General features: G+C 33.5%; 1 protein-coding gene across 1 annotated transcript in view; it reads right to left on the reverse strand.

Annotated features, from left to right (window-relative positions):
- LOC6044719 (nuclear pore complex protein Nup88) overlaps positions 1–25418 on the reverse strand; it is a 110792-nt gene that overhangs the window by 67591 nt on the left and 17783 nt on the right. Inside the window, exon 2 of the mRNA XM_038263645.1 lies at positions 2593–2762. Within this exon, the coding sequence (XP_038119573.1) occupies positions 2593–2762 (170 nt within the window). The remainder of the gene's footprint in view (positions 1–2592; positions 2763–25418) is intronic.

Consider the following 25418-nt stretch of genomic DNA (forward strand, 5'->3'; position numbering starts at 1 on the left):
CGGAGTATGGAATGCATTTTCAGATTTTCCAGTAAGAGAAGGTGAAATAAGTGTTTAGATCAAAAATATTATGTGGTATTAAACATAATTAAAAAAATCTTCAAATTGAAAGGCATTTTCAACAGAACAAATTTTCTATTAATTGTGAAAACCTTTGATTCGTGCTTCGAATTCTGTCCAAAATGTAATATAAATTGAAAATTTTAAAAACAAAACTAGTTTTGACAAATTTTAGTCAAAATTCTGAATATTTTTGTACTTTTACCTGAAATTTATATTAATTTTATAAAAAAAGCTTATAAACTTAGTTAACTAAGTATAAACATTGATTTTTTTTGTTCAAAAATATATCTGCAATTCAAAATAAGAATTTTTAACATCACTTTTTTTAAACACTACTGAAAAAACTTTTTTTTTCAAAGAAAAAAAATATGCATGGAACTATGTACATGTTTTGAAAATAATAAGCTTGATACAAACCTTACCAGTTGGAAACTATAATTCAAAAATTAATTTAAATCCTATCAATATAACCCTGGTTCACGGTACTTTTTGATTGCAAATAAAATTTTAAAATTAAAAACTTTAGTAAACAAATCTATTAGATACAGTTTCTATCCAGTTCCAGAAACAAAATTAAAAAAAACGGACAAATTTTTGCTTGTACTTTTCAATGGCTAAAAAGTTACAGGTTTTCGTATACGAATTTTAGGAATTGAATTTAAAAATCTTATAAAACATGTTTTTCCTTGTATTTTTTTTATCTGACTATTTTTGTACGGACAGCTTCCAAAATTGTATGGAGACTTGTATGGGCGAACCAAAACACAAAATGACTTCTTTCTTTGTATGAGAGTTTGAGACAAATCAAAAACAATTCGGAGAGAATTTCTCATATTTGAAAATCTGTATCTTGGGAAGGAGTTTTCTGATCAATTTGGTATCTTCGGCAATGTTTTAGGTATGACTCTTTAAAAAGTTCATAATTTTTCATTCGTCTTTTCAGACAAATAATTGCATTGCGTAAAACAACCATTTCTGAAGAGTCTCATTTTTGGATATGCTTAGGATGACAAAAAATGTAATATTTTTAGCGGTGGCACTAGTTGGTCGATGAGAAATTCTCTCCAAATTATTTTTGATTTATCTCAAACTCATTAGCCCGTGTTGCTAAATTTGTAAAAAAACTGAATTATTTTTTATTTTAATTTAAGATGTAAAATCAAATTTGTAATCGAAAAGTACCACCTCACAATATATTTTTTTCGAAAACATTGAAAATGCCTAATAAATTTTCTGGGAAGACATACAAAATTGCAAAAATGATGGCTGAGAAGCCGGTGAGAGACAAGCAAACAAGAAAAATGAGGTTTTTCTTGACATCACCAAAATAGCGTCGAATTATTAAGTGACGATAATGCAGCAATTATGCGTCCGATTTTTGATAACAAAAAATGAAACTATATTTAAAATTTCCGATTTTTCGAATAAAAATATTTTTTAAATTTTCAAATCAATTCCAACATTTGAAAAGGCTTACAAACACTAATTACACCCGTTGGAATCTCTGTACCAACAAGAAACTCGAAAAATTATTAATATGTTATCCTTGCCAAACTCTATCCAAGACAAACTGTCTTGGAAATTAATTTCCCATTGTTCTTTGAACAAATTTCTATCAAACTCAAACACAATCCATTCCACCACTCCATGTGCGCATGGAGCCCCAAATGTGGAAAAAGGTACTTTCTTAATAGACTAGCAGCGCGCGTTCCATTATCCAAAAACCTCGAAAGTCACAAACCAAGTGAAGTCGAAGCTAATGTTGAACACCAGCAAAAAAAAACAGAAGGAAGGAAGGTTGGATGCTGGAAAACAATTCCAAACTGACTCTCTCAGATGCTAATTTGGGCGGATGCTGTGTGGGGAAGTGCCGTTGGAAGCTTCGACAAAATGAGTTTTTTAGCGTGTGTGTGTGAGTGTGTGACTTTGACTCTCGAAAGCAAAATCGGAAGCTCATAAGCTCCGACATCGGATGTGTGCTTCGAAAGATTTTCCTCCTGCTCCTGCGATGGATGTGACGACTCTGACGGAACAAGTGTAGATTTTGCTAGTTAAACACAAAATCTAATTAAAATTAAATCAAATGAAATTTAGATGAACGTTTTTGTGCTCCAGCGGGGAGAAGTTGGGCTTTGTGTGTGGGAGTATGTTCACTTTTTTTTTTTAATTCGGCAGCTTTGTTTTAGTTTGGTTGTTTCTCGTTTGATTTTCAGCAGAACAAAACTCGGCGACAACTTTGGATTGCTGGGAGCGGACTTCCCGGTCCAGAGTTTTTTCGACCGGTTTGGGTTGGATTTTCCGCCCAACCCAGCCAGCCAACGCCACTAATATTATTGCTTTTCTATGGAAATTTGGCCAATTTTCTTAAGCCTTGTTTCGCCGACAACGCTCGGGTTAAAAACTTTAATCTCGCTGGCTTAAGGCAGCGGCCAAGAAGTGCTGATTGCGAGCGGAAAATTATCATCTTCATCGTACATTTCGCAGCAGCAGCTCAAGGAAAGAGGTGGAGTTCAAGGGGAAGGTACTTACCGACAAATGATGCACTCCTTGCCGTTTTGGTACTGGCCGTTGGGGCCCCAGCGCCGGGGCAGCTCCAGGATGGAGAGCCCTCGTGGGCCACTCAGCGCCAGGAAGGTGGCCTCCGTCGATGGCAGGATCTTCTCCACGGTAAAGTTTTGCGGTGCCGATGGAATTAGCGTCTGAAGGGGGAGGAGGAGAAAAGATTTATTCACCTTATGAAATTTCGCTTTTCTTCAAGAAGACTTCAAAAGAGAGTACAACTCATATCTTATAACCAGATTAGAAACAAACTGAGGGAATAATACTCGGCAATTAAACAATGATTGGCCAAGTTTTGAGAAGAATAGAAACAAAATTTTCTAGCAGTGCGAAAAATTTCAGTCACTTTCCCGACAAAAAGAAGAAATCATTTTCCGGATGATCTGCGCGCAACATTGCGAAGGGGATCGTAACTCATTAATGAGATTTACTTTCGTCGACCAGCAAAAAAAAAACCAACTCTCTAGCGCAATAAATATGAATAATTGATATCCACTGATAATAAACCATTTGGGCACATTTTTCAGCCATTTCCTCTCCGTTGCGTTCACTTCCACGTTGATGAACTTTTTTTAACGTCCTACTTTCAGAGCAATCAATACGACTTTATTTTGCCTATCAGCGGGGGAGAAGTTGGGCGGAGCGCGCGATTGTGAATTATGAATAGGTAATTAGATGAGGCAGCAGAAAATTTCCAAAAAGAGTATCATTGAATGCGAGTGAAAAAATGGGAGCGACGAAATTTATGGACTTATTCCGAACGTTTCGTTACGAATTACCCCAGATTTTTTTTTAACCTTCGGAAAAGTGTTTCTTTGCAAACAATTATTTCAAAAGTTCAGGAAATTTTAAAATACAGGCAAAATATTTGTATCAATGTTTAATAAATATAAATTCATTTTCAAAGATAATGGAGCAACTGCGTATTTATTGATTATTTAAATTTTTATTTGTATTTTTTGTATTTTTTTTCGTAGTTTTTGAAAACTTATGTTTTTTTTTGTAATTTTTGTATATTTTGTAAATTTTAGTAATTTTAGTAATTTAAGTAACTTTAGTAATTTTATTAATTTTAGTATTTTTTGTATTTTTTGTAATTTTTGTATTTTTTGTATTTTTTGTAATTTTTGTAATTTTTGTATCTTTTGTAATTTTTGTATTTTTTGTAATTTTTGTAATTTTTGTAATTTTTGTATTTTTTGTAATTTTTGTAATTTTTGTAATTTTTGTAATTCTTGTAATTTTTGTAATTTTTGTAATTTTTGTAATTTTTGTAATTTTTGTAACTTTTGTAATTTTTTTTTAGTAATTTGAGTAATTTTAGTAATTTTAGTAATTTTGATAATTTTTGTAATTTTAAGTAATTTTAGTAACTTTAGTAATTTTTGTAATTTTAGTAATTTTAGTAATTTTAGTAATTTTGGTAATTTCAGTAATTTTAGTAATTTTAGTAATTTTAGTAATTTTAGTAATTTTAGTAATTTTAGTAATTTTAGTAATTTTAGTAATTTTAGTAATTTTGGAAATTTTTGTATTTTTTGTAATTTCTGTAATTTTTGTAATTTTTGTAATTTTTGTAATTTTTGTAATTTTTGTAATTTTTGTAATTTATGTTATTTTTGTAATTTTTGCAGTTTTTGTATTTTTTGTAATTTTTGTAATTTTTGTAATTTTTTTAATTTTTGTAATTTTTGTAATTTTTGTAATTTTTGTAATTTTTGTAATTTTTAATTTTTGTAATTTTTGTAAATTTTGTTATTTTTGTAATTTTTGTATTTTTTTGTAATTTTTGTAATTTTTGTAATTTTTTTAATTTTTGTAATTTTTGTAATTTTTGTAATTTTTGTAATTTTTGTAATTTTTAATTTTTGTAATTTTTGTAATTTTTGTATTTTTTGTAATTTTTGTAATTTTTGTAATTTTTGTAATTTTTGTAATTTTTGTAATTTTTGTAACTTTTGTAATTTTTGTAATTTTTGTAATTTTTGTAATTTTTGTAATTTTTGTAATTTTTGTATTTTTTGTAATTTTAGTAAATTTAGTAATTTTAGTAATTTTAGTAATTTTAGTAATTTTAGTAATTTTAGTGATTTTTGTAATTTTAGTAATCTTATTAATTTTAGTAATTTTATTTATTTAGTAATTTTAGTAATTTTAGTAATTTTAGTAATTTCAGTAATTTTAGTAATTTTTGTAATTTTAGTTATTTTGGTAATTTTAGTAATTTTAGTAATTTTAGTAATTTTTGTAATTTTAGTGATTTTAGTAATTTTAGTAATTTTAGTAATTTTAGTAATTTTTGAAATTTTTGTAATTTTTGTAATTTATGTAATTTTTGTAATTTTTGTAAATTTTGTTATTTTTGTAATTTTTGTATTTTTTTGTAATTTTTGTAATTTTTGTAATTTTTGTAATTTTTGTAATTTTTGTAATTTTTGTAATTTTTGTAATTTTTGTAATTTTTGAAATTTTTGTAATTTATGTATTTTTGTAATTTTGTAATTTTGTAATTTTGTAATTTTGTAATTTTGTAATTTTGTAATTTTGTAATTTTGTAATTTTGTAATTTTTGTAATTTTTGTAATTTTGTAATTTTGTAATTTTGTAATTTTGTAATTTTGTAATTTTGTAATTTTGTAATTTTGTAATTTTGTAATTTTGTAATTTTGTAATTTTGTAATTTTGTAATTTTTGTAATTTTGTAATTTTTGTAATTTTGTAATTTTTGTAATTTTTGTAATTTTTGTAATTTTTGTAATTTTTGTAATTTTTGTAATTTTTGTAATTTTTGTAATTTTTGTAATTTTTGTAATTTTTGTAATATTTGCATTTTTTTAATTTTTGTAATTTTTATATTTTTTGCAATTGTGGTAATTCAATTTTATTTTGTATGTTTTGTAATTTTTGCATTTTTTTGCAATTTTGTATTGTAACGTTTCAAAATTTTCGCGCAAATTATGAAAAATTGCCATTTTAAAACTGCACCATCTCTGGGACCACAAATCATTTATACTTGATCAGCCAAAAAGGCTGTGTGACAAGATTCAGATTCGCAGGCAGCAGTGGTAAATTTTGAAAATAATTCCATAAAAAAATTGTTGACCTAGTCAAAAAAATTGCCGGACTAACCGGAAAAACTAGTAAGAACACCTGTCATAAAATGTACCAAAAGTAAACAACAGACTAAGTGGAAAAAGTGGTTTTTATCTGACGGAACTTAGAAATTAGTAAAATCTACTAACAATTTAGTTTTATTCTTCAGAACTGGTTCAAACGGTCAAATCTAGGATTTTGGAGGATTTTCAGCAGAAAAAAAATGTTCGCTGAAAAACTACTAAATGACAGAAGCTTAACGTTGATCCAACTTCGTTTACGGAATTTTTAAAATAGACTCGATCTTATTATATTAGTAGAAGGAAGAATTTTTCGAAATGCTTCTGAACCTCAACACATTTCTGCGGGTTCCAAATAATCCGAAGATGAAGAATTAAATGGTTGATAAAATACCGCCAGCAAAATGTGTCCTCACCGCCCAACGTGATGCCCAGCATCCCCGCCACCACCATCATCTTTCGTGCGAGCAAGCGAGCGGTTGTTTTTCCATCGCGATGAATTATAAAAATTGTATGTCTTATCCTTAAGGCGAAGTAAAGCAGACTTTTAATTTCGCAGAGGTTAATACACATACACGGTGGACGATTTTTTTCCCTCCAAACCTGGGAGGGGGACGACGCGGGGAAAATGCTGCTGGTGAGGGCGAACAAGGAGATAATTTTTCTTCCATTTCATGTTTCTGCGATTTTGTAATGATAACAAAACATGTACACCTCAGCCTCTTGGTTTCGGGGGTGGGTGGTCGGTTCGCTTATTAGCAACTCGTAGGCGAGGAGGCTCCTCTCGGAATTTTGCTTTTCCCCCTCGAGTGCTGTTTGTTCGTTTTTGACAGAGATCTGATAGGTGAAACAATCTTAATGGAGAAATGGAAAAATCATCCGGGAATGAGCAGTGGGAGGGGGAGGTTAACCTGTCTTACTTCCATATTTTTTCGCTTGTTTTAAAAAAAGTTGCAGGAGAGAGTGGTTCACCACAGCAGAAATTTTCGTTTTTTTTTTGCTGACAGCTGCGAGCAGATTGATAATTGCCTCCGAATGGAATGGAAAAACATGAGTCGTTTCACCCACCATCAACAGCACAATTGAGAAGAAATTTAAGATAATGATCTTCTTTTTGTTTATGTCGTGTTTTGTTGTTATATCAGTGATTAGTTCGTTTATCCGAAAAAAAAAACCCAAAACTTAAAATAAATTTTGTACCAGCTACCATTACAATCATCAGATGTCTCTATAAATACCAAAAAAAAAAAAATCAAGTCAAACTCAACTGTCCTCGCGGGCATTAAAAATCCATGTTCCACTCGCTCGTTCTCTTGTCCCGTTCGGGGAATTTCCCCGCGGAAACCCACTCCAGCGGACATCGAAGTTTATGAATTGAAAAATTAAAATGTTTTCCATCACCCACCCAAAATAAATCGCGTGTTAGCTGTTGATTTTTTTTTTTTTTGTTAAAATTTTCGGTGGCCTCTTGTCCCACCTGTGGGACAACTCTCGAACCAACTTTGACCTCTAGCATCAGCAGAAAAAAAATTAGAGGGGTCGACAAAATGAGAAACTCTGTTCCCGCGGAATTGTAGCTCATTAATCTTGCAATTGTAAAGCCAAAGTGATTGGATTGGTACCGAGCTGCCAGGTGGAAATTAATATCACTTTTCGCGACCCCGGAGCAGGACTCATCGAGAGAGGGTCGAAATTGAAATTGGTACTTAATTTTGATGGCATCATCAAATTTAACGATATTCATTTGAGGCCCATCGGAGCCGGGCGGGCAGCACCTCCGGATTGACTAATGTGGGTACATTATTTATGTGATTATTTTATTTTTTTCAACTTTCTGGCCAGCTCCCTCTCTACCTTTGGGTTCATAATCAAACGAGCTTCTCGCGGGGTAGGATTTAAAATCAATTTTTTTCACGTTCACAAACGTTGTTCTAGCGCCGCAGGTCCTTGGAAATTTGGCCGGGCTTGACGAACAGCGCAGGGGTGATGTAATTTTTTTCGCGGGGAGAGTTTTTTTTCTGGTTCTTCGGTAATGTTTTCTAGTTGTGTCTTAGAGGTTCGATAGCGCTGCTGGGATAAAAGACATGTTAAAATGATGAAAAATTACGCAACAGTTGATAAAAAGATGGAAAGAAGAGAAGAGGGTCACAAAAATGGATTGGTTTTACTGCTCTTGAAAGTTAGTAGAGGAAAACCACTAACGCCGTTGCATTTTTTAAAATATTTATAAAATTAAATTTCAAGATTTTTTTTTTAAAATGGCAAATTATACAACTTAGACCAAAATAAATAAATAACCAAATAAAAAGGTGGATACTTAAACTAACACTTGGAATTTTTCCATGAACCTTAAAATTATTCAACAGACAGGGTGACCACTCAAATCCCTTTTTTAAATTCCCGACTTTTTCCCGACTTTTACAGAAACACAAATAATAGCTGTTTCAACAATCAAAAAGAAAAATCTAAAAAAAATCAAACTGTTGACAATTTTGTAGTTGTAATTGTAAATGTAATTAATTGTTTATTTGCTACGAGAGCCTGTTAGTTTACATTTTCATATCAGGTTAAGGATGTAATTGTCAAAAATACAGAAACTAAACAACAACTTTCCAAAAAAATACTTTGATTTTGATTCCGAGTAGAAACATAAACAGTTAGTCTTTGGAAATTAACTGAATGCTTCACATTACTTATAATTTAAATGTGTATTTTTAAAATTAGCAAACGCACACCATACTTCGTTTCAGTTGTAAATGGCAAAAAGTTAAAGAAAACATAATTTAAAATTTTATTTTAAATCAAATAACGCTAAAACATGAATATTGTTATTATTCTTTCAAAGAATTCAGAAAAATGTCCAAGAATTTGCTTAAAAATGTTTTTAGCAAGTTCGCATTTCAATTTTGTGGCAATGCGTGGCCGAATGGTTACGCTGTCCGCTTTGTAAGCGGATGATTCTGGGTTCGATTCCCATCTGCTGCAACCTTCCATCGGATGAGGAAGTAAAATGTCGGTCCCGGCCTTGGTTGTTAGGCCGTTAAGTCATTCCAGGTGTAGGAGTCGTCTCCATGCCATAAGTACAAACAACACACCAAACCAAGCCTACTCCGGTGGAATCGCTGGCGGCGGTTGGATTCGCAATCCAAAGGTCGTCAGTTCAAACACTGGGGTGGAAGGTTCCTTGGAGTAAAAAGAGGTTTGGGTGCTCTCCCCATTCAAGCCTTCGGACTCCTAGGTTCGAGCAGAAACTTGCAATAGAGACCACAAAAGACCCGGGGGTCGTTAATGTGGATGGTTTGTTTTTTTTTTGTGCATTTCAATTTTGTAAATTTTGATACAGAATTTTTGAATCAATGTAGATTTTTCTTGTGGTCAGTATTTTACTGTTTTTTTAAAATAAAACAAATCAGTATTTTATTTCAAATTCCATTTTTTACCACTTTTTTGTATTCAAAATGTTTGAAGTGACAAATTCTTTAAACATATTTGCAATAACTAAAATCTTAATTTCTTGGATTTGTTTTCATTGCAATGTTTATAATTTTTTTATTTTCATAACGATTGGATTTTATTCGATATTTAAGTTAGGGACCATCCATAAACCACGTGAACACTTTAGGGGGGGGGGGGGGTCCTACTATTGTCCACGATCCATACAAAAAAGTTTTTTTTTGTATGGACAATTGTCCACGAGACGGGGGGGGGGGGTTGAGATTTCCAAAAAAGTGTCCACGTGGTTTGTGGATGGTCCCTTACCCATACTAACAATAATGTTCAAGGGAAACATTTGGAAAAAAATTGCAATGACTTAATGAACCACAAAAAAAAAAACGTTTCAAAACTCAAGTTTAAATCTTTTTTTCTAATAATCAATCAATGGGACAAAATGAAACAGATTCAAAACTTAACGCTGCCCATAATTGTTAAACTTTGGCACTATTTTTATATCAGCTTTTTTTTACTTTTTTGTTGTTTCAAGTTAAATGCTATTTCTTTTTTGATAAACTAAATTTAATAATAATCTTTTGTTTCACGAAAAAATATAATGAAAATCTATGAACAATTCTCTACGAAATCGGTCTTTTTTCTTTAATTTTAATATTTTTTTTTAATTCGACGGAAACTTTTTTGGTGCTTTCGATATGCCCAAAAATGCCATTTTGCATCATTAGTTTTTAATTTAACTATTTGTTACTAAACCTTGATTTGCAAAAAACACTATTTTTATTTTTTTTTTATATATATATTTTAGAGGACATAAAATGCCATCTTTTCAGAAATTTCCAGGTTGTGCAAAAAATATTTGACCGAGTTATGAATTTTTGAATCAATACTAATTTTTTTAAAAATATCGAAAAATTGGTCGCAAATTTTTTTTAACTTCATTTTTCGATGTAAAATCGTATTTGCAATCAAAAAGTACTCTAGTGAAATTTTGATAAAGTGCACCGTTTTCAAGTTAAATCCATTTTTAGGTGACTTTTTTGAAAATAGTCGCAGTTTTTCAAGTTTTAAAATTAGTGCACATGTTTGCTCACTTTTGAAAAAAATATTTTTTTAAAACTGAGAAAATTCTCTATATTTTGCATTTTTGAACTATGTTGATACTACCCTTAGATGCTGAGATATTGCCATGCAAAGGTTTAAAAACAGGAAAATTGATGTTTTCTAAGTCTCACCCAATCAACTCACCATTTTCTTATGTCGATATCTCAGCAACTAATGGTCCGATTTACAATGTTAAAATATGAAACATTCGTGAAATTTTCCGATCTTTTCGAAAAAAATATTTGAAAACCTAAACTGACATTCAATATTAAGCCCTTTTGAAATTTTAGTCCTGGTTGAAAAATTTCGAAAATATGTTTTACGAAAAGATCGGAAAATTTCACGAATTTATTCATATTTAAACATTGATAATCGGACCATTAGTTGCTGAGATATCTACATTAGAAAATGGTGAGTTGTTTGGGTGAGACTTAGAAAACATCAATTTTCCTGTTTTTAAACCTATGCATGGCAATATCTCAGCAATTAAGGGTCGTAGCAACAAAGTTCAGAAATGCTAAATATAGAGAATTTTCTCTGCTTTTCAAAAACATTTTTTTTAAAAGTGGGCAAACAAGTGCACTAATTTAAAAAAAAAAATGAATAACTGCGACTATTTTCAAAAAAGTCACCAAAAAATGGATTTTACTTGAAAACGGTGCACTTTATCAAAATTTTACTAGAGTACTTTTTGATTGCAAATGCGATTTTACATCGAAAAATGAAGTTAAAAAATTTTTGCGACCAATTTTTCGATTTTTTGAAAAAATCAGCATTGATGCAAGAATTCATAACTCGGTCAAAGATTTTTTGCACAACCTGGAAATTTCTGAAAAGTGGGCATTTGATGTCTTCTAAAACATATAAAAAATAAAATAGTGTTTTTTTGCAAATCGAGTTTTAGTGACAAAAAATAAATAAAAAATCATTCAAATTTTCAAATACCTACAACTTTGCCGAAGACACCAAGTCGATAAAAAAATTCCTATCAAAAGATACAGATTTTTGAATTTTCATACATCATTTTTGTATGGCCAGCTGCCAAATTTGTATGGAAAATTATATGGATAAACTAATGATGCAAAATGGCTTCTTTGGGCATTTCGAAGGCACCAAAAAAGTTTCAGTCAGATTAAAAAATACAAAAAAATCGAATGACCGAAATCTGAGAGAACTGCTCCTGTGTCAAATGCATCCAATATTTAATATTTTTCTTTGAGTCTTAAAAAACCTTTGCATTCTCAAACAGATTGAAATTGTGAAAGGAACCTTAAATTTTAAGTAAATTACTGGATTTGAATAATTCAATTATTGAATGAATTCAATTTGAAAATTGTATAAAATATTACAAAATTATTCAAGTGTTAGAACATAATTTTCAAACAAGTATGCTTGAGGTTGGCGACTTTTCCCAACTTTTTGACAAAAAATCACAAATTCCCGACTTTTTTCCGACTTTCCCGATTTCCCGACTTGAGTTGCCACCCTGTCAACAGTGCATAAAAGAAAAGCTCTTCAGTTTTCGGAAGTCAAACTGACACCGAATTTATATGGTAGCATTCTTCAGAGCAACCTTATCCTAGCACACCGAAATTGCAAACGAACTGCAGTGTCTTCGTCTTCTCCGTCCTCGTCTTGTCGCAATAAAAAGTGGAGAGTGATAATTTTTGAATTATTATGAAAAAGAATACCCTGCTCTGATCACATACACACAGGTCACAGGTCACCCTCACACACACTCGTTAACAAAAAGTGCACCAGTCTTTGGGCTTGGATCAAAACTGAGAGAGAAGGGGATGAGCACGAAATGGTAAAAGTTCCACCATCATCCTGCATCGGAGCAGAAATTCTCGAACCCGGCACACTGGTTGGATGATCAAGAAATGTTGGTTTTGAACGTCCGGTGGGGGTGACTTTGGTCCTGATCTCCACAATTTGTAAAAGAATGAATTTTGTAATAAAAAATCTCAAGCCTACGGTACCGTGCAGTTGTCACCATCTCTTCGGAGCGAGAAGCGGAAAAATCGGAAGTTCCTTTTTTCGGAAAAACCCCCTCGACCATGCTGTCTCGGAGGCCAGCAGCGCCGCAGAGCGGAGCGCAAAGTCTCGAGAGCGAGGGATTATTTTATTATTACGATGAGTGTGGGTACAATTTATACTTTTGAGATACTATTATTAGTGCAGTTGGAAATTTCTTAATACTTCCGTAATTAAGGATATCCCCTTTTGCCGTCGCCGACGGACTTTTGGCTTTTGCCAGGTTCTTCCGGTTTTTCTTTGACACATCCCCTCCTGGTCCCCGCCCCCCTTCGAGGAGTGCACTAAAAGAAGAGGTACCAGTTGTTAATTTAGAGCCACGTCCATAAATATGTCATCTTGTTATAGTGGCGTTTCCGTCCTCAGTTCCTTCCGCTCTCGTCATCCCTTCTTCGAAATTCTCTCCGGCATTTAACGTCGCATTATGAAACGCGAAGGATAGATGGTTGGCTGGTGAAATTATGGGCCGGAAGGTACTTTTACATCGTCAAGGCATGAAGACGACGAGGACGAGGACAACGACGACGTGATGTAATATCGTAATCATGTCCCGAAGCATATTGATTAAAAAACTTTTTATTATGATGCTGTTTCGGGAGAACAGTGCCCCCTCGAGGCGGTGAAGAAAAAAACTCGGGAAGTCTTTCTCAATTGCCGTGGTTCCCGCTAGGGAAAGGTAATTTATTATTTATAGGAGACTGTGTTTAAAAATTTGTTTAATCAGTACTTACAATTATTATTATATACTAGAGTTTTTAAATTATTTTGTCTCTTTAATTTCCTACTCGATGATTGATCTAGCACCTACCAAATAAAGTTATTTCCGCAAAAATTCCCTCCCAAGAACATCTTGAACTATTCGAACCATCAAGATTTACTTCCTACATCTCCGTTTTAGCTTCCTCGATAATAAACCACCCCCTACCCTCTCCCCGACTCTCACACACACCATTAGCCCAAGCGAGAGTTTCCCAGGAGACCTCACCCCGAACACGTCGTCCATCAGTCAGTCTTTTGCTGTTTCTTTTTTTTGCTGGCCACCGCGCCAGAAATCACAATCATAAACACCAAACAACGGCCGAGAGCCTTCAAAAGAAAATAAATTTCCACCGAGCCCCGAAATAACAGATGTTTGCCCATCATCGCTGACAAATGGCCTGGTGCTGCTAAATTGGTTAACACTCCTCCGTCCAAGGCATATTTCACTTACACGGACGACCAAGCCTCCGAAACCGTTGCTTCGCTAATTTCAACTCGCTCGCATTTGGCCCCATTTCAACCAATCTTGATCGTTCTTGCAGCATTCGAACCGGTAGGATTTCAAGATTCATCTAAAACAAGAACGAACCTGATCCGACTTACCTGCTAGTAACACCGACTAAATTCGTCGAAGCAACTCTTTTTAGGCGCTCGTTTTAGGGAACACACCATGGCCAAATCAACAAGAAAGCATTAAAATTTGAAATCAACCATTCAAATTTAACTAATTTGGGGTCGCTGAACAAGAATATGACACTTAGAAAATCCCAAAGTATTCAGAAATCCAGAAATCCAAGATGGCGGCCAATATGGCGCCTGTAGTATATTGGAAATATTTTTTTGAGGTTGTAATAGCCATTCAACCACTCAAATCTAACTAATTTGGGGTCGCTGAACACGAATATGACACTAAGAATATCCCAAAGTATTCAGAAATCCAGAAATCCAAGATGGTTGCCAATATGGCGCCTGTAGTATATTGGGAGTATTTATTTGAGGTTGTAAAAGCCATTCAACCACTCAAATGTAACTAATTTGGGGTCGCTGAACACGAATATGACACTTTGTATATTCCAAAGTGTTCAGAAATTCAGAAATCCAAGATGGCGGCCAATATGGCGCCAGTAGTATATTGGGAATATTTATATGAGGGTGTAATAGCCATTCAACCACTCAAATCCAACTAATTTGAGGTCGCTGAACAAGAATATGACACTTAGAAAATCCCAAAGTATTCAGAAATCCAGAAATCCAAGATGGCGGCCAATATGACGCCTGTAGTATATTGGGAACATATATTTGAGGGTGTAATAGTGATTCAACCACTCAAATCTAACTAATTTGAGGTCGCTGAACACGAATATGACACTTAGAAAATCCCAAAGTATTCAGAAATCCATAAATCCAAGATGGCGGCCAATATGACGCCTGTAGTATATTGGGAATATTTATATGAGGGTGTAATAGTGATTCAACAACTCAAATCTAACTAATTTGAGGTCGCTGAACACGAATATGACACTTAGAAAATCCCAAAGTATTCAGAAATTCAGAAATCCAAGATGGCGGCCAATATGGCGCTTGTAGTATATTGGGAATATTTATATGAGGGTGTAATAGCCATTCAACCACTCAAATCCAACTAATTTGAGGTCGCTGAACACGAATATGACACTTAGAAAATCCCAAAGTATTCAGAAATCCAGAAATCCAAGATGGCGGCCAATATGACGCCTGTAGTATATTGGGAACATATATTTGAGGGTGTAATAGTGATTCAACCACTCGAATCTAACTAATTTGAGGTCGCTGAACAAGAATATGACACTTAGAAAATCCCAAAGTATTCAGAAATCCAGAAATCCAAGATGGCGGCCAATATGACGCCTGTAGTATATTGGGAACATATATTTGAGGGTGTAATAGTGATTCAACCACTCAAATCTAACTAATTTGAGGTCGCTGAACACGAATATGACACTTAGAAAATCCCAAAGTATTCAGAAATCCAGAAATCCAAGATGGTTGCCAATATGGCGCCTGTAGTATATTGGGAGTATTTATTTGAGGTTGTAAAAGCCATTCAACCACTCAAATCCAACTGATTTGGGGTCGCTGAACACGAATATGGCACTTTGTATATTCCAAAGTATTCAGAAATTCAGAAATCCAAGATGGCGGCCAATATGGCGCCTGTAGTATATTGGGAACATATATTTGAGGGTGTAATAGTGATTCAACCACTCGAATCTAACTAATTTGAGGTCGCTGAACACGAATATGACACTAAGAATATCCCAAAGTATTCCGATGTCAAGAATTTCAATATGGCGGCCAATATGGCGCCTGTAGTATATTGGGAATATTTATTTGAGGTTGTAATAGTGATTCAACCACTCAAATCTAACTGATTTGGGGTCGCTGAACACGTATATGACACTTAGAATATCCCAAAGTATTACGATATCAAGAATTTCAATATGGCGGCCAATATGGCGCCTGTAGAATATCAGGAAAATTTATTTGAGAGTGTAAAAAGCCATTCAACCACTCAAATCTTACTTATTTGGGGTCGCTCAACATGAATATGACACTTGGTATATTCCAAAGTATTCTGAAATTTAGAAATGCTAGATGGCGGCCAATATGGCGCCTGTAGTATATTGGAAATATTGATTTGAGGTTGTAATAGTAATTCAACATCTTAAATCTAAATAATTTGAAGTCACTGAACACGAATATGACACTTCGAATATCCCAAAGTATTCAGAAATTCAGAAATCTAAGATGGCTGCCAAAATGGCGCCTGTAGTATGTTGGGAATAATTTTTATTTTTTTTTCTGGATTTCTGAATACTTTGGGATATTTTTAGTGTCATATTCGTGTTCAGCGACACCAAATTAGTTACATTTGAGTGGTTGAATCTTTATTACAACCTCAAATTAATATTCCCAATATACTACAGGCGCCATATTGGCCGCCATCTTCGATTTCTGAATTTCAGAATACTTTGGAAAATACCAAGTGTCATATTCATGTTCAGCGATCCCAAATAAGAAAGATTTGAGTGGTTGAATGGCTTTAACACTCTCATAAATATTCCCAATATACTACAGGCGCCATATTGGCCGCCATATTGATTTCTGGATTTCTGAATACTTTGGGAATTTCTAAGTGTCATATTCTTGTTCAGCGACCTCAATTAGTTAGATTTGAGTGGTTGAATCACTATTACACCTCAAATAAATATTCCCAATATTCTACAGGCGCCTTATTGGCCGCCATCTTGGATTTCTGAATTTCATAATACTTTGGAATATACCAAGTGTCATATTCGTGTTCAGCGACCCCAAATTAGTTAGATTTGAGTGGTTGAATGGCTATTACACCCTCAAATATATATTCAAAAATCCTACAGGCGCCATATTGGCCGCCATCTTGGATTTCTGGATTTCTGAATACTTTGGATTATACCAAGTGTCATATTCATGTTCAGCAACCTCAAATCAGTTAGATGTGAGTGGTTGAATCACTATTACAACCTCAAATAAATATTCCCAATATACTACAGGCGTCATATTGGCCGCCATCTTGGATTTCTGAATTTCTGAATACTTTGGGATTTTCTAAGTGTCATATTCTTGTTCAGCGACCTCAAATTAGTTAGATTTGAGTGGTTGAATCACTATTACACCCTCAAATATATGTTCCCAATATACTACAGGCGCCATATTGGCCGCCATCTTGGATTTCTGGATTTCTGAATACTTTGGAATATTCGAAGTGTCATATTCGTGTTCAGCGACCCCAAATTAGTTACATTTGAGTGGTTGAATCACTATTACAACCTCAAAAAAATATTCCCAATATACTACAGGCGCCATATTGGCCGCCATCTTGGATTTCTGGATTTCTGAATACTTTGGATTATACCAAGTGTCATATTCATGTTCAGCAACCTCAAATCAGTTAGATGTGAGTGGTTGAATCACTATTAAAACCTCAAAAAATATTCCCAATATACTACAGGCGCCATATTGGCCGCCATCTTGGATTTCTGGATTTCTGAATACTTTGGAATATTCGAAGTGTCATATTCGTGTTCAGCGACCCCAAATTAGTTAGATTTGAGTGGTTGAATCACTATTACACCCTCAAATATATGTTCCCAATATACTACAGGCGCCATATTGGCCGCCATCTTGGATTTCTGGATTTCTGAATACTTTGGGATTTTCTAAGTGTCATATTCGTGTTCAGCGACCCCAAATCAGTTAGATGTGAGTGGTTGAATCACTATTACAACCTCAAAAAAATATTCCCAATATACTACAGGCGCCATATTGGCCGCCATCTTGGATTTCTGGATTTCTGAATACTTTGGAATATTCGAAGTGTCATATTCGTGTTCAGCGACCTCAAATTAGTTAGATTTGAGTGGTTGAATCACTATTACACCCTCAAATATATGTTCCCAATATACTACAGGCGCCATATTGGCCGCCATCTTGGATTTCTGGATTTCTGAATACTTTGGGATTTTCTAAGTGTCATATTCGTGTTCAGCGACCCCAAATCAGTTAGATGTGAGTGGTTGAATCACTATTACAACCTCAAAAAAATATTCCCAATATACTACAGGCGCCATATTGGCCGCCATCTTGGATTTCTGGATTTCTGAATACTTTGGAATATTCGAAGTGTCATATTCGTGTTCAGCGACCCCAAATTAGTTAGATTTGAGTGGTTGAATCACTATTACACCCTCAAATATATGTTCCCAATATACTACAGGCGCCATATTGGCCGCCATCTTGGATTTCTGGATTTCTGAATACTTTGGAATATTCGAAGTGTCATATTCGTGTTCAGCGACCCCAAATTAGTTAGATTTGAGTGGTTGAATCACTATTACAACCTCAAAAAATATTTCCAATATACTACAGGCGCCATATTGGCCGCCATCTTGGATTTCTGGATTTCTGAATACTTTGGGATTTTCTAAGTGTCATATTCGTGTTCAGCGACCCCAAATTAGTTAAATTTGAATGGTTGATTTCAAATTTTAATGCTTTCTTGTTGATTTGGCCATGGTGTGTTCCTAAAACGAGCGCCTAAAAGAGTTGCTTCGACGAATTTAGTCGGTGTTACTAGCAGGTAAGTCGGATCAGGTTCGTTCTTGTTTTAGATGAATCTTGAAATCCTACCGGTTCGAATGCTGCAAGAACGATTAAGATTGGTTGAAATGGGGCCAAATGCGAGCGAGTTGAAATTAGCGAAGCAACGGTTTCGGAGGCTTGGACGGAGGAGTGTTAATAGATGATGGATGGATGGCAGGACTGTGCGAGCCTGATGGGGAAGGACAGTGGGATTGAGAGGGCATGGTCAACGAGATTGTGACCAAATATTCCAATCTCTCCTTTTTCAAATAATTTTATAGCATTTTTGGGTTCATATTTGAGCCCAGTGACCCAAAAACGACACACTAAAAAAATCGTGGAAATATTACATCTGGGAATAAGTATGTTTTTATGTCAGAAAAAAGCGTAATTTCATCTCTGAAAATGTGTAATTTTACTAATTTTTAACTGTTTCAGTCTAATTTGAGGCAATATGATGCAATATTACCTGTGTTACATTACATTAATTATAGCGTAATAATACAAATTACTCAGTTTAACAAATTAGGTTTGAGACGAGTTTACATCTTGATGAAGTAATTTTAGCATAAAACAGATGTAAAATTGCACTTCTTGATTTACTTCTTATAATGTGGTATTTAACTTTTTCATCATAATTAATGTAAAATTACATCATAACAGCAGTAATTTCACCCCTTCCAATTTTACACCTTTTACCAAATTTACTGTTTTCACTTTGTAATAAATTCTTGTTTCCAGAAAAACTTCTGTGACACGCGTGAGACCATTATTTTACATTGTAAGGCAAATTTGAAATAACGTTTAATTTCTCAATTTTTACACATTCATAGAGACAAAATCACATTAAATAACAGTAATATTCAAACAACAAATTTTAAACCTTTCGAAATATTCTTTTTCTAACTGTGAATGAAAAACAGAGGACATGATAAAGATAATAATTGAAGGTTGTTAATAATTTGTTAAAATGCGAAATTCTATGGGAAAAGATAAAAAAAAACTATCAGTTTTTTTATGCAAAATTACATGTTTTGCGTTACTTTTACATTTGCGTTTAAAACAACTTAAAATAAATGAAGAAAAACTAAAAAAAAACACAGTAACAAAAAAAAAAGGCAGGTTGAAAGACATAATAAGATGCAAATTGAAACAGTAAAAAGATCATGGTAATATTACATTTGGGAAGAGATACATCTTTTTAGTCAGAAAAAATGTGTAATTTTACCTCTGAAATGTGTAATTTTTCCACTTTTCTGGTATAATATAACTCTTTCAGCCTAAATTGAGGTAAAATTACATCATAAAAGAGGCCTTTCAAATTTACACAATTTTTGACTGTGAAAATAAAGATTTTTTTTTTGTATCTCAGCTATCGAAAGGTTCGATTATCCAAAGTATTTTTCCAAGGACTTCGGATAGTCTAGTCTGGACACAAAATTTAAAAAAAAATCAAAAAAGGTTAAATTTGATTTTCTAACCATTTCAATCAGATCATCCCGCTGTCCACCGCCGGACCACGGGTCAGGAAGCTGATTTGATGATCGAAGAGATAAAAGCTTTTGCCAGCACCTTCCAGCGTCCATCAGTCCTCACACTTTGGCCCAGAGGTTACTCCTTGAAAACACACACCAACACCCCCATAATCATAATAATAGATCATTACATCGTTAGGACGACGACGGCTGCTCCTGCAAGGACGAATCACTTCCCGATGCGTGACGAATGTTTTACGACGACGGTCCAAATTGGATCAACCTCACCAGCACCAGTCTATTACGGATTGATGGAGTTCGGCGTCATTGCCGTTTGCCAATGGTGACCGTGTTGCCGGGCGTGATTTTTTCCTTTTTCTATTTTCCAGGAATCCAAATTTGAAACAATGATGCGATTTACGATTATGGGTTCGCCTAACCGTGACTTGTTAAGGAAGAGGGAAGCGTCTGAACTGGGTACTAAAAATTCAATTTCCGGTGTGCTGCACACATTTCGTACGAACCCAAAGTTGCCATAAAAATGCTATTGCAACACCAGCAGTACCAGATCCTTAGCTCTGGCGCGCGTTGGTGTGAATCAGCTTTATGCAAATCGCTTGATAATATTGCTCTTCTTGCAAGGGCGTAGGGAAAGGCTTTCCCAGAACTGCTGTCTGAAGAAGCGAGACTTAACCCCGAATGCAAATAAAAGAAAAAAATGCGTAATTCAATTTCAAAAATTGATTGTTGAGGAAATCTGTTTTGATAACCTAGAAAAAATCTAAAGCAGTGAATATTTATATCACACAGGTAAAAGTTGTGTAAATTTGGAAGGAGTAATTTTGGAAGGTTGCCATTACACCAGAAAATTGGTAAAATTACACGTTTTTAGAGGTAAAATTACACATTTTTTATGACATAAAATATGTACCCCTTCCCAGAAGTAATATTGCCATGATTTTTGTTTTACTGTGCAATTGACAAGATTTTGTGTTTTTTTTTTATTCCATATACATTATGAAAAATAACTCATACAACGAATATTCAAAACTTAATGCTAACTTCGACTCGAAAACCAAGCAAGTTGTTATTTCCATACTTTCAATGTAGAAATATCTTTACAATCCGGATACAATTAGAATTCTGGCAGCCCTTTATGTTAAGAGATTTTTAGTAGTATTTATGGTTAATTCATTGTGTTTTTATAAATTGATCTTTTTGATATATTTTTTAATATTAAAATGAAACTTCGTTTTTGTATTCCCTATGTTACAAGTTATTTTTATACAAATCTTCATAAAATTTTGCGGTTGGTCATACCAAAATGGATATGCAAAAACAGTCACTTACTATTTAGCGATTCCACGTCAAACAGGAAGTATCCCAATCAAAAGTTCTCCAAATTGGCTAAGATTTGGCATGGGAGTTCCTTGGACAAACAAAATTAGACCCGCATATCTTTGTTTGGCGAATAGGGTGTTCCTATCCGAAAAAGGGCGGTCCAATCCAAGGATTTTAACAAAACCCACATTTTTTGAAAGGAAGAATCTTTTAAGGCAAAATATGTTGTGGTCCGAAGAAACTAGCTGAGTATCATTTGATAATTTGAAGGAGGTAAAATAATATAAAGAATCAGGGGAAAATATTCCCAGATATAATTCAACTAGTTTTTCGGACTACAACATATTTTTTCTTAAAAGCCTTCCTTTCAAAAAATGTAGTTTTTGTGAAAATTGACGAAAACCGCCATTTTCGGATAGGAGGCCCATAGGCCGATGTCGACCATTTTAATTTTTTGTATTTCTTTCCCTATGACCAAAGAAAACATTTTGTGTGATTGGTCCCCATACAAAATTGGTAAAAAATATTCGAAAATCCGTTACTTTTGAGGAATTTCCTGATCAATTTGATGTTTTCGACAAAGTTGTCATCAATGAACACTTTTCAGAAAAAAATGAAGAAGATTTTTAGCCGATTTTCAATTGGCTTTTTCACAAAATATTAACTTCCCATAATATATATTTTCTATTTTAATTTTTTTTAAAGCAATTTAGTGATATGTTTTAGGGGAAACAATCCGCAACAATTAAGCCATAGAGAAGTATTTTTTTATCGTGTGTTTTTTGGGCAAAAAATAAATATCTGTGAAAATATTGTATATTAGATTCGAATGTAAATTAAAATTAGCAATCGAAAAGTACTGTACAGATTTTTTGATTAAGTGTACCGTTTTCAAGATAAAGCCATCTAAAATTTAAATTTCAACTAAAATATTCCCGTTTTTCGATTTTTTAAAACAGATTATCACACCATTTTTTTCGAAAAGTTCAGAAAATTTCAAAAAAAAATTGACAAAGAGACATTGAAGATTAGACCTTATCCAAAAACATTTCCTAATGCCAAGATCTCAGCAACTAGTGGTCCAATTTTTAATGTTAAAATTTGAAAAAATTTGATTATTTTTTAACCCTTCAAAAAAACTGAAAAAAGAATATTTTTGATTATTTTTTATCCTTTCAACAAAAAAAAAACTGAAATTTTTGGAACCAAGACTTATATTTAAAAAGGGCTAAACATTCGATCGTTAAAGTTAGTCTTGATTCCACAATTTTCAAAATATTTATTTCAAAAAGATCACATAATTTTGAGGATCAAAAAAGAGAAAAAATGAACGTTTGTGCTATGATGACCCAGCAAGATCAAACAACAGTGATGCATAATCGACAAAATTTTAAATCAAACAGTACTTAACTGAAATGTTGATAAAATGTATCATTTTGAGGTGAATCCACTTATAGTTTGATGTTATTAAAAATGAGCTGGAAAATCACTCAGCTCAAATGAACACTCATTTGTATAAATATGTAAAAAATTATTAATATTAATTGTATTAATATGTACAAAAATAATATCAGGATGGAAAATATATGTTAAAAATGTAAAGACAGATTTTTGCCAAAATTTCGCAATTTTTCGTTTTTTTTCGCTAAAGCCCATGGTTGTCCAAGTCAGAAAATATTTTCATCGAAATTTGTAAAAAAAATATACACACTGGAATATTTCAGATTTGATTTAAATACAAATAATTAAATATAAACAAATAAATAATTGCAGATTTGGCAACACTGCTCAAAATTAAGAACACTTAGGTAAAATGAACATAAATAAGATGTCTGTACATTTTTTTTTAATCTTTTAGGCCGATGCAAATATTTTTCAAAGTTTTTGTCCCTCGGCTCTGGCCGGGATCGAGGGGGGCAAAAAATAACAAAAATATATAAATTGAAATAGCAAGCCTTAGTGTCAACATTTGAATACAAAAAATGTTTTTAAAGTGTAAGATTTGACGAAAACAAAAAAAAAATGCGTTTTTTTGCGATACTAAACATCGAAATTTTTTAAAAATTCAAAAGATGTTAAAATCAACTCAAACATGCTAAAAATGATTTAAACGCAGGGGAATGTATTTTAAATCAATTTCATCTGATTGCACTTAAATTTCCATTGAAATTTTGAAGCCTTACGAATTTTTTTTTGCCCCCTGATTTTTCGGGCCAATTTTGAAGGAAACTTTAAGGGTGCACAGCAACCAAGGAAGTTGTTTTCTTCTTATTCCAAAATTGTCAAACTTACGGACCCAATCCTGCAAGAATCTGATTGTAAAAATAGTCAAACTTTGTTGTAAATAACTATAAAGAGTCTTATAAAACACAGTAATTTAGGGGATGAATAAAAAGTTAGATCGATATTTCCCGCAGTTTTGAAGATACTAAAATGTCTGCAACAGAAATCTGGGTGTAAAAGCTATGGTTGATGTGTACCGTCAGTGGGGGTGACTATGTGTCAAAAAACGATACACCTCTCGAAATTTCTTAATAACAAAAACAATTTAAATAACATCGAAAATCTTTCAACGTTGATTTGTTCTTAGATAGTTTACTATTATTTTCCCAAAATATGGTGGATTTTGATGAACATTATCTTAAATGCCAATAGTTGGAAAATTGACCCAATCTCACCCCTTAGAGGGGGTGACATTGGGTCAAATGAAACTAAAATGATGCTCAAATACAACGATATGGTAAAAACAAGTCATCCGAGAACGAGATTTTTTCAGCGGAGTCATTTTAAGATGTTCCCTAAAACAACCCCTTTAACAGAATTCAGTTTCATTGAGAATAACCTTAGAAATGGTAAAATCCGTAAAAAATCACTTTGACCCAATCTCACCCCCCAGACCCAATGTCACCCCCACTGACGGTACCGTTAAATAAAATTTGTACCAGCCTTATAAATATTAGACCTTTCAAATGATTTGTCATTAGCCGGTTCCAAAACAGCTAATGTTGGATTAAAAAAAATCAATGTAAGGAAGAGTACCCAAACCACGTCCATATAAATTAGACAACGATTATTAATTATAACACAAACGAAATAAAAATTCCGGTGATTTTTTTTAAACAGGACAGTTGAGGGTTACCGAAGCAGATCACCATTCCGTTTGTAATAAGTGGAAGAAAGTGCAGCTTCAAATGTGGCGCTGCACTGAAGCTGCAAAGTCTTGGAATCGCGGTTTTGCTAATAAAATCACACTATCTATTTTTATTTTCATAACACTTTTATGATGATCAAATTTCATATTTGTTGCCACCTCGTAAAAACGGCGATTGCTTTCTTTAAGGACTCATGGTTGAGAGAAAGAGAGTAATGTCTTTACTTGGGAGGGCAAATTTGTTGTAAAATGCAACATTGTTTCAGAACGAATCATTTTTTTTTCGGTCTTGAACTGCTTATTTAAACAAAAATAGTTTTATTTAATTACATAAAATCAAAACGTTATCTTATAATAGTTTGGGATGATGCATTATGACACAACTGAATCCTTTGTCCAAAATTGCAAGTGAAATTACCCCATTTTTTACGAGGGCGGAGGCGAGCATTTTCACTTTGCTTGGAGGTGCTCACAGCGCAAGTGCTTATCATCGATAAGGACCCGCATTTAGCAGAATCGTTTTTTTTTTAAATTTTATTTAGTTTTTCCATCCTTTCTCATCCAGCAGCAGAAAATTTAAGAGAAAGAGAGAGTGTACGTCCCAGAAGTGAGCACCAAGAGCGAACAGAATCCGTCCCCCAAAAAAGAGTCCTCTCGACGATTTCCACTTGCTCCGTTGGCGGTCGGACGGGGGAAACGGCACACAAATCAATTATCGATTGACTCTCAATTTTCCCAATTGATTCGGGGTGCTTTCTCCCGAGAGGGTTGGGTCTTTTGAGAGAAAATTTACTGCCCGCTGGGGGGGATTGTGGGAGGAGATTCGAAGGGGGCGGAGGGACTGGGGGAAAACTCTCGACGTCGACACAATGTTGCGACAAAGACTTCAACGCGTGAAATCGGTTGGGTTTTCCGAAGTGGAAAATTGCTTCAGCTTGAGATTTGGAGAGGCACGATTACAATTTGTACTGTAGTACGTTTTTTTTTAATTCCAAATTATATTTTTTGATAAATATTTTTAAATTGTCATCTTGAAAATCCCAACAAATTTCGCTGTTGTATTTACTCAACAGTGGAAGTAAATCATTACATTCTGTTTGTATGTGCTCAAGATGAGTCTTCCCATCAAATCGCGGTGGTTGTTCTCGAGTATCCTGTAATTTAGTTTTTCACATACGCGGTGCTCATTTTTCCGCTGAACTTTTGAAT

This window comes from Culex quinquefasciatus, chromosome 3 (assembly GCF_015732765.1).
Source record: "Culex quinquefasciatus strain JHB chromosome 3, VPISU_Cqui_1.0_pri_paternal, whole genome shotgun sequence".
Lineage (NCBI taxonomy): Eukaryota > Metazoa > Arthropoda > Insecta > Diptera > Culicidae > Culex > Culex quinquefasciatus.